Below are 10625 nucleotides of genomic sequence, written 5' to 3' on the forward strand. Positions count from 1 at the left end.
ATATTAATCTTATGATATCTTGTTCGGTTAGGTGGATACGATCTGATATTCAATCTTGAGATTATGTCACATAGAAATAGTCTTGGCTTATGAGTTGGCACCCTATGACAAAATTAATATCGGGCCAACTCAATCTCGGGTAAATTTCAGACTAATTCAATCTCGACAAATATAGCACACGAGCACGAAAAAGGTTTTTACCAGTTCAGTGAAGTCAGACAAACGAATTTAAATAATATAGGCCTATGCAATTTTGCAAAAGACCCTGATTCACGTACTCTATTATTGAGTGTGCAACGTGTGAGCTCAATTTAAAGTTACTAAATCTCTGTTATTATTTGATGGCATTCTGTTTAGATTTTCAGTAGTATATAAAGCCCTGACGAAAACTCTTTCTGCATTTGCTATTTTCTGCACCCAAGTAGTAATTAGCTATATTCTCTCTCTCATTGGTCATTACAGAGAATGATGAGATATTACATTTTTCCCACATGAGGGTTTGGTAATCACCAGTCACAAAACTTTCATATGGAAAGTAAAATGATTGATAACATATCAATCCTCTGTCTCTCTCACCTTCTGCGTTTATCCCCAAGCAGAAAATGATACAAGAGCTTTGTTTTTCCATCCAATATAAAGAGCACCATTGGCCTCTGCTATTGCGTAATTGGGGCTATATTCTTTCAACATATCCCTTACAGTAGTAGCTACAGATGGATTGAGTGGAATTGATGAGAATCCAGCCATTGTTAGTCTCGACTTCCATTTACCAAAGAGCTCGTGCCTCTCCCTCCGCTCGTCCCCCTCGCAAGCTATAATGCTGACGACGTCCTTCGCCACGCAATGCTCCTCCGCATTAATCCGCTGCTTGTCGTCTCTTGCCAACGCTGCTGCATCTATGGACTCGAACATCGCTGCATAGTAATCCAGAGTTTCACGGAATCGTTGGGAGAATGCAGCAGTGTTGGTGTTGGATTCCTGCTCAACAAGGGTCATAACCTTGGGAGACAAGCTCTTCACCAGTCTGAGGAGGCGGTCTCGATGATTGCTAGTGCTCACGCTCTCATCGGGTATGTGATGCAGCACGTAAGGGAAGTTTACAGCCAGTGCTTCCCCATGCTGTACCTTAAGATTCTCCAGTTGTACATCACACACTGACGTTGCTGCGCCATGGAACTCAAAAGGGACTCCACAGGACTCAGCTAATCGGGCCAATCTCTGACCAACTAACTCCAGCCCTCCGCCACGAGCATGAGATGATTCAGAATCATCTACGCCTGTGATGCAAACATATGGTGGGCCATCAGGCCGGCGAGAGACAGCCTGAATGAAAGACAACCATTGACTGCCCTGCGCAATCTGAAAATCGATGATGTGGATTCTTTTTTCGTTTTGCATGGCTTCCAAAATGACAGCAGTGGCAGACGTATAAGCGAATCTGTAGTATGGGCAGATTTGAGAAAGCAACTGCATGTGAGACATCAACTCGGGACCCGATGGTTCGTTGCACTTCAACTTTTTGAAGATTAAGCTTCCTGACAAAAGCAATCTTGCCCTGAGCGCTTCCAATATATACGCACCTAATCTCTGTAAAGGATCACCTGATACCGAAACCCTTCCCTGTATGATGTCCATCACAGTTTCCGCAGCTGATGCTGCGACTTTTCGTTCAGAGAAAGGGACGATATCCGCTTCAGATACTATTTCGGCACAAGCTATGAGCAGTTGTTTCAAGTCCATGTTCGGGGCCATCTCTACGATTCTATGGTACCTAGTGCCGTAACCCGGCTGCACCGATTCATCAGTTACAGATCCACATTCAGGTTCCATAAACTCATTCCTCAACATCCACAGCGATTGCATCCAATTGTTCTCATCATCGGCTTCAAAAGAACCATTCAAAGATGAACTATTATCCGATGAGTGATGGACGTCTGACACATAAAAATGAGAAAGTTGCGGAGAAAAGGGACTCTTATTGGAAGAGACGCTCGCAGCTGTAGGTGAACTTAAGACAGCATAATCAGTAACTGGTGTAGACTCAAGAGTGTAGAATTGCTCAGCATAAGCCTGAAAAGAAAGTTCGGCACCCTGGCTTTTACTAGGCAGAAGAAGGTGAGAATTATGAGTACTTGAACATGCTAGAGCTTCCTGGGATGCCTGCATCTCAAGAATTGCTACTGTAAACTATTTCTCCCAGAAGTTGACTACGAACCTTCTTTTGACTACAAAGTCACAAGTGGCATCAAGATACTACTCTTCACAAACAACTACAAAGGCTGTAAATATACGAGCAATATAAGCTCAGAAAGATTGTAACTATATCATAAGAATAAAAGACAAACCAAACCTGCCATTCAATAGAACAAAGGGTCAATGCATTTTCAACAATAGAAGGTCTTAGTATCAAAATAAACTAAGAGACATCAAATACATAGGTTAAAAAAGGCGTCAAGAAGGCAAGAGGCCTCAAATACATGCAACGCTGCACACATAATTGCCATTATGATACAGAAAACTGAATAAATTAAGAGGCATATTATCCAACTCATAGAGTCCGCTCTGCCGATCAAACAAGAACTAGAAAAAACAGGTTGCAACACTTTTCTAAACTAAACATGCTTCCCTTGAACCGAAAGAATGCAATTCCCGCAAAGATAAGTATATTACACTAAGCTGTCCCACAAAGTTCTCAAGTTGGGCATTTTTATTATTGAGCCATTTTATGCTTGATAGCTTGTGATGAATATCCACTATGCAAGAAATAATAAAGCACGCGGATAACGAGAATGATTCCATTCAATACTCTTAGAGGGTGTTTATTATTTAAAATTAATTATATACATGATTGAGTATTTTTATCTTCATCACTAGGATATTTCCATTCCTACAGCTTTCAGTTGAATATAAATCAAGCAAGGTAGCTCAAATTATAGAAAATATCAAGGGCTTTACATATCCCAAAAAGTTCCAATCCATCTTAGCAAACAACATATTAACCTATATTATTTTCATCAATCTAGGCTAATCTTTAATAGAAAATGCCCTCCAACCGCATCTTTGGGAGGAATTTAGTCGTTTGCTCTAACTTATTGCCCCTTTATTTTTTCTTCTTATCAACTCATGAAGATGAATCCACAACTTCTACTGTGGAGCTTAACTTCTACAATATCAAAGGATTCAAGAAACAACTGCACTTGTTACTTACATTCAAGTCACAACTGTTCGTCTTCGCCAGTCTTTTTACCAGAATATCAGTTTTAGGGGGAGTTTATTTTTCATGATAGATATGATTAAGTATTTTTTATCCTCGTTACTAAGATTTCTTCAATCCCACCTCTTCAATTAGATAAATCAAACAAAATTAGCTCAACTGATTTAAATTATCAAGGGCCCAGATATCCCAAAGTTCTAATCCAATTTAGTAAACAACATATTATTAGATTAGCCTATACTATAGTATTTTTATCTATCTAACCTAATCATCAAAAGTTAAATCAAATCACCTTTTTAGATTAACTTTCTAGATGAACATAACTTCTGTCAGTCTGTGGACCAGTATAACTACAACCACAAAACGAAAAAAAACCAACATATGGTGAGAAGCAATATAGAAGATAACCTATTGGACAAATTACAGATGATGCGCCAGTTACCCATGAATTCACCAATTTTTTAAAAATAAAATTACTTTCGTATCTTGAGCTAAACAAATTTAACAATCTATGTGTCTGCAAGCAAATAAATACCCATCCCCTCCACCAAAAAAAAAAGAAAGAAATTATTGAAAATGAATACAGATCACCAGAAATAAAAGATAAAATCTAACTTTTGACCACACGTATTTATGTTGAACAGCTGAAATATCTCAACGGAAAGGCAGAATAAATTCCTTCGCCAAAAATTTCAGACAACTCATTAATTTTCGCAAATAATATATTCACCACCACCTATAAGAATCAGTAATAAGATGCTGAAAAGTAAAATATACAAAAGGCAAAAAATTAAAACACTCGCACAAACAAAATCGTCTTCAACCTAGACTCTGAAAAATCATATTTTAGATTACAAAATATAAAGGCTACAAATGAAATAAGGAAAAAAGAATAATAACGCATACAGTGAGGAGATTGCGTAGGCAGAACATACCTATGATAAAAACTATGGAATTGTTGTTATTGATTTATGAATCGTGAAACACAGGTAGAGAGAGAAAGAGTAGATTTTGTCGTGCGTTGGAGTCAAACTATCTGAAATTGAAGAGAGGAAAGCGCGTCTTATTTCTAATAGACTCCATTGTTTTATTGTTTAGAGAGAGAAGAGAAGTTACTACGTAAAAGCCCCAGCGACGTAGACTAGAAACGTTTTAACACAGTAGCATATTTTCACAGGTGTGCATTTCATAAAATAGTCGGGATATCTTTTTAGGATAAATGGCATATGTCCCACTCCTATCACTTGGACGAATTATCCATTATGTCTCAATTTTTTGATAATATTTAATTGGTGTTTAATCTATCAATTTTTTTTCAATTGTGTCCCATAAATAGTTAATGTGGAACGCTAAAAATTTATTACGTGAAATTATTAATCCACTTCGAATTGTCAGCATTATTAAACTTTAAAAAAAAACCTATGTGGCACTAAAACATAATACCGCATTGAGGGTTTGAAGAAAAAAATACCTAAATCATAGCAAAAAAAATCGGCACTCTTCGGTGATTGTCCTCCGGTAGAAAGAACAAATTGAAGAAGTTAGTAGGGAATTCAAACAAAAATCCCAAATCATTTTAGTTGATCACCAGATCCCTCAAATCCCCCAACCCTTCCTCCTTCCCGCCAACGAAGACAAGAAAAAGCAGTGCGGCCACAACTCGCCAGCGCTCTTCGACTGTGACTGCTTCCACTGGGATTCCTCCCCCAACCACGAGCTCATCCACCAAGCCATCGAACTATCGAAGCCTTTGAGGACCACTTGAACTCTGGCGGCACCCTCAAGAACTCCGTCAATCTGAAATTGAATAACTCTCTTCTAGATATTGCAGCTGCAATATTCGCGAAGCGTACTCACTTCGTCTCTGCCCGTCAATAATTCTACGAGCAAGGGCACCTACGTTGCTCGCCTCTCCAAGCTCGTCGTTGTGCCCTACATCGCCACCGGCGATCTCGTCCGCCACGAGCTCTCTTCTTCTGCCCCCCTCTCCTCTCAGGTATTTCTCTCTCTCTCTAGGGTTGTGAATTAGATTAATTCAGTGCACTCTTGAAAACGATTTGGGGATTTTGCTGCCATGTTTTGTGAACTGTAGTGGCGTTTTGTGATTTCCAATTTGGGGATTTTTACTGTTGTGTTTTTAAGCATCTGTCAGTGGAGTAGGCTGGTCTTGCAACGAGATGAACGGCGCTCTTCTTCTTCTTCTCCATTCTTTGTTGCCAACGAGATGAACGGGTCCCTTTTTCTTCTTCTTCAGTTTTTGCATCAACAATTCATTTGATTTTCAATTCTGAAACTAGGGTTTTGAGATTGGAGAAATGTCTTGACAAGAACGATGACCATGGCTTAAAAACACGCTGAATTGCTGAATTACATGTCTTCCTTTTTTCTTTTCTTTTTTTTATAATTCCAGTTAATAAATTTCCGGCGTTCAACGTCAACTCTCAGGCATCGAAATTTTTTTACGGGACACAATTAAAAAAAAGTTGGTAGGTTGGGTACCAATTAGATATTATCGAAAAGTTGGGACATAATCGATAATTTGGCCAAATGATGAGACATAAAGTGACATTTACCTTATTTTCTTAGTACTATTTGAATAAAAAGCATGTCTATCTCAACAAAATAAAGTTAAATATTTAAAAAAAATAGTTTATTTAAAAAATTTGGCTCAAATTTTAAAAGTATTTAGTTAATTTTTGGGGTTATTGCCCCTAAATACATGAACTATGACCAAATTCTAGTTTATAACACCACCTTTAGATTTTGCCCCATAATTCATCACCTTTCAATTTTTTCTGGAATCTCCCATGGCCAAAGTTTGGAATATTCAAAAATAACCCCATTATAAAATTCTTTGTACTTTGACCCCTAAAACTTTTGGTTTTAGACTAAAAGACAATTTATACCTAAAACATGTATAAGATTGGGCTTGAAGGGTATATCGGCTGGAAACTTTCCTCGTGCCCGATAGATTACCTGGTAATCTGGGTCTGGACTGTGAGACAACGCCACGTACTTTCGAGCAAAAAACAGTTTAAAAGATCCTTGTTTAAAATGGTATCAGAGCAGGTTTTTATAGAGGAATTATATAATTTTTAGTTTATTTTATTATTAACTCATGTGGGAGGAGACTCCATTAAAAGTTTATGAATCCGGACGAGTGTCCGAGATGTGTACACTACAGGAACTCTCTCCAAAATCTGGAGATAGAAATAGGTCACTTTATAAGTGATCTCAGATGGAACAATCGAGCCCTCGTGACCAACCTACGACGAGGAGGCGATATCGAGCTTATTCGCGATATCATCGCGAGTATCCAAAATTATCATGAGCATCTCATGAGAATGGCCTCAGCCAGAGAGACCATTGAACAAAACATGGCGGATGCCCATTGGTCTCACTACTGATGGAACCAAAAGACAAGGCGAGCGTAGCTTTTCCAGGCTACCAAAAGATTGAGCCAAGCTCTTCCGACAACGTCAACTTGCGGGAGATCCAAAAGACGGTAGAATATTATGGCGTCAAGCTGTACGATCTACCGATGGAGCTAAGCAGAATATCACTCCAACAAGAGGAAATATTAACCCTCTTACGTGATATCCAGAGAAAAATGGAGGAGATCGAAAGGCGAAAACCATGTTCCGGAAAAATTCGGAAGCAATGGTCCAACGACCCGACGAATCCATCTCTATTTGATGCAGCACCCAAGGAGTTGCAGCCGAAGGACATAATCCGAATCATGAAAGGCAAATATTATGAATAGCCTTGACAGAATCGGATTAGATGATCTACAGGAGTTAGCAGAATCTTTTGCTAACCTCAACATGGTTGATCTAAAGATGAACCAAGGAGATGAGGTGCCCAAAACCGAGCACCAAGAAGAAAGTTCGTCAAAAAGGGGTGGGGCTTCAGATGATGCCAGCCATTACCAGCGAACCAGAAGACGGAGGCCACAGATGCGGGATACTCCTGTAGGAAAGGCCACACTTGAACCAATCCATCCCTATGGATTGATTCTTAACATAGACGAAGCCAGCTTCAAAGATTGGGAGGATCTGATCGACGAATGGGCTTCATCATTAAATATCGTAGTCACTACAATAGAGTACGATAAAAAGGAGTTTGCCAAAATCTTCGAAGCAAGTCTGGCAGGAATGGCAAAACAATACTGGGATAAAATCGACATCTCAGCAAGGGAAGAACTGTTTACTAGTACAAAACCTTATGATATCATTAAGGAGGCTACTAAACAGATTAAAATCCATTTCTTGGGAATGGGTTTTTTCGAGGGATCTGCAGAGGAGAAACGCAAGAAATATCATCAGGCACTCTACAATCTAAGATTAATGGTGCTAGAGCCAAAAGCTCTTGATGAATTTCTACGTCTTTATACCCTATACGTTCATATGGGGGTTGTTGATGCTCAAACCGCCAAGGACCTCTTTTTCACAAAGTTTCCGAGTCCATGGAGGGAAATGCTCATCAACGAGTACGTGTCACCAGGAGAATATCCACTTGATAGTGCATCAAGAAGGATGTCATATGTTCACAAGAAAATGTCCGAATGGTGCCAGAAGGCGGCGGACCTGAGAAATCTCAAGAAATTGAGAAAACTCAACAAGAAATCTCCATTGATGTGCGACAATATTGATCTTCCAACAGAGATCGGTGCTGAGTTGCTGTATCAAAGGAAAAGCCGAAAGAAACATAGGTATCAACCCTATGAAAGAAAATCCAGAAGGAGTTCTTGGAAGCCAAGAACTATGTGGACCAGACAGAAGGCGCGCTCCTACAAGTCAGGCCAACGGAGCGGTCCATCAAGAAACCGATTCTCAAATCAAAAGAGAATCCCGGCGAGGAAAACTTTCAGGCGTACTCAGGCCAAAGCAAATGAAAGTTTTAAGGATTGCAACTGCTGGACATGCGGTGCAAAGGGGCATATTTCAACCCATTGCCCAGACAACGAGAAAAGGCAGATAAGGAAATTCGAATCCGCACCGGATATCGAAGACGCTATCTACCACCAGAAATTGATACCCGTGTATCAATTTGAAGATATATCCTCTGATGAGAGTATATATGAGCAAGAGGAAATCTTTAGTTCTGAGGATTCGGAAATGTCCGATGGATCAACCGGAGCCGAGTCAGACTAAAGAGGAGCAAGAGGTTCATCACATCCAGAAGGAGGATCAGAATGGATTCACTAGCCATTTTCTGATCCCACAGGAAGAGGTGGTGAAGAAGCTCGTAAGAAAACTCAACCGGGAAACTGGAGAGGTACAAACTTACCAAGGGTTTTCTAATGGGAGATTGAATCGAGTTTTTAATAGCTTGATTCCATCTAAGAGGAAGCATCATGTCTATTTTGGTGTCACAAACCGAGAAATGGCGCTTCCAATGGAGATTACAAGTAATCAGGTGGAAATCCAGCTGGTTCCTGCTGAAGATATCAGGCGGGATCTTAAGAAAATGAAGCCAGAAGTCGCAAATACGATGAAATGGATTCATATTGGAGCAATTCAGTTGGTAATCAAATCATCCCTCTCCCCAGGGACAGACCAACCAATTGATGTCGCACTTTGCGACAAAAGGATTAGAGATACTAGAGCATCAGTTCTGGGAGCCTTTTCAGGCAATCTCTATGCCAAGACGATTATAACCGAGTTCTATCCACAAATCGCTTATAATCTACAGGATTCATCCTTCAGCAGAGCCCTGACCCTCTATCAGGACTACAAAAAGAAGGAGCTGTTGACAGAAGGGAATAGGCCATACTCACTGACTTATCAAGTCTCGTATGCCTTATCAAATTCCCATCATACAGAATTATTTCTGGGAAAAGAGTTCATTGAAATTCCGGAAATATTCAAGGAGGTAGCCAAGGCAGTCAAACCAAACCGAGTGGAGATTCCTCAGATCGGAGAAATCGACATCGATATTGGAGACAAGACGGTGCTCAGCCATACCCAAAGTCTCAGACTAGGAGCACCAAGGCTATCATTCCAAGGAAATAGGCTAACTTCAGGGCCTATTACAAGGAGTTTCTCTCATTCATATGAGAGAATGGCAATTCAGGAAACCCCAGTTCTGGACATAAAAGTCAAGCTTAAATGTCCCGAAGGATGGAGACAGGTTTCCACAAGATTTGATACAACTAACAAGGAGAACAAATTTCCTTGTAGCTCGTTGTATTATTTGGCAAATCCAGGAGACAACCGATACATCGGAACTCTGGAGGTTGGAGGTTTTGAAATCCAGACCGAAGGCCAAGCCGGACAAGAAGCAGATGTCCTGATCTTAGGACGAGATTTCCTTGACAAATATAAACCATGGTCATGGAAATCAGGAAGAATGGAGATCACAATCGGACGCCAAAGATTGATGATCCAATGACAAGTCCATTCTCGATATACATCTCGGTAGGGATGTTATATGAGAAATTCAAAGCAGAATATTTTGCTGCTTATGTGGATTCGGGAGCAGGAATCTGTACAGCAAAACGAGGAGTCTTTCCAGCAGAAGTGGAAGACGATCTACCTCGAATTGCAGGAAGGGATTTCTCCAAAAAGATTTTGCTCCTATCAAAGGGAGTAAAGCAAACGGAAATATTGATCGGCGGAGCAGGACAGACACCTTGGTACAAGGTCAAGACTCCACCAATTTATTTCCATGATACCGGAGCGGATATATTATTGGGAAATAATTTTCTGCAAAGCTTCAAGAGATTTATACAAGACAATGAGGCCAGGAGGCTTGTGTTCACAACCAACTGTGACCACAAAATCATTGTGCAAAGGCTCCAAGGAGCTTTTCATCGTTCAATGCCAATCAAGTTCCGCAGCAAGCGTGGTGATGATGGCAGACTCCGGCGACCTCAAATGAAGGATCAAAGGAGATTCGGCGAAGTTTTGCTCAAATGCAGAACTGAGGGATTTCCAGATCTCTCTGAAGAGGAAATTCAAATCCTCAAAGTATCCTTGATATCACATAAGGATATCAAGGAAGACGAACAGGTGTCCATAGCCGACGTCAAAAGGAGAATCCAAAAATGTTATCACGAGGATCCTTTGGCATGGTGGGACAAGAACCAGCTCAGAGCAACCTTGAAAGTCAAAACTGGAAAGGAGCATGAGTTCGTAAGATACAAGCCTATCCTGATGAACCCTCAAGATCAACAGGATATGATGAGTATAATCAAGGAGCATCTTGATTTAAAACTTATCGAAGATGGAAGATCACCCTACAGCAGTCCGGGATTTCTGGTAAGAAATCATGGGGAGATCAAGCGAGGAAAACCAAGACTGGTCATTAATTACAAAGGAATTAATGATATTCTTGAGTTTGACGGATATTTCATCCCAAGCAGAGAACACCTTATCAACTGCATCAGAAGTGCAAGGGTATTCTCAAA

At 40.2% G+C, this 10625-nt stretch overlaps 1 protein-coding gene and 1 long non-coding RNA gene across 8 annotated transcripts; one reads left to right on the plus strand and one right to left on the minus strand.

Moving 5' to 3' along the window:
* Nucleotides 1-407: 407 nt before the first annotated feature.
* LOC131011312 (scarecrow-like protein 21) lies at nucleotides 408-4430 on the minus strand. 7 transcript variants are annotated; one of them, XM_057939093.1, is made up of 3 exons: nucleotides 4150-4305; nucleotides 3507-3564; nucleotides 408-2279 (listed from the first exon to the last, which is right to left on the minus strand). In XM_057939093.1, the coding sequence occupies exon 3, from the start codon at nucleotides 2164-2166 to the stop codon at nucleotides 586-588; it is 1581 nt and encodes a 526-aa protein (XP_057795076.1). In that variant the 5' UTR covers nucleotides 2167-2279; nucleotides 3507-3564; nucleotides 4150-4305; the 3' UTR covers nucleotides 408-585. The 7 variants fall into 7 exon arrangements, with proteins under 7 accessions (XP_057795076.1, XP_057795074.1, XP_057795073.1 ...); XM_057939091.1 differs by having other exon boundaries at nucleotides 408-2350; XM_057939090.1 differs by lacking the exon at nucleotides 3507-3564 and having other exon boundaries at nucleotides 408-2350; nucleotides 4150-4430.
* Nucleotides 4431-4523: 93 nt separating this feature from the next.
* LOC131011313 (uncharacterized) lies at nucleotides 4524-5674 on the plus strand. Its single transcript, XR_009096860.1, has 2 exons — nucleotides 4524-5210; nucleotides 5357-5674. It is a non-coding gene; the product is annotated as an uncharacterized LOC131011313 (long non-coding RNA).
* The last annotated feature ends 4951 nt before the right edge of the window (nucleotides 5675-10625 follow it).

The sequence above is a fragment of the Salvia miltiorrhiza genome, chromosome 2, assembly GCF_028751815.1.
Source record: "Salvia miltiorrhiza cultivar Shanhuang (shh) chromosome 2, IMPLAD_Smil_shh, whole genome shotgun sequence".
NCBI lineage: Eukaryota > Viridiplantae > Streptophyta > Magnoliopsida > Lamiales > Lamiaceae > Salvia > Salvia miltiorrhiza.

Excerpts from the sequence above, each read along its gene's own strand:
- LOC131011312 (XM_057939089.1), bottom strand. The coding sequence starts at position 4,147 with ATGTTCTGCCTACGCAATCTCCTCACT. Across the intron at positions 2,161-4,120 it reads GCCTACGCAATCTCCTCACT|GCATCCCAGGAAGCTCTAGC; the intron begins GTATGCGTTATT and ends CTTGAGATGCAG.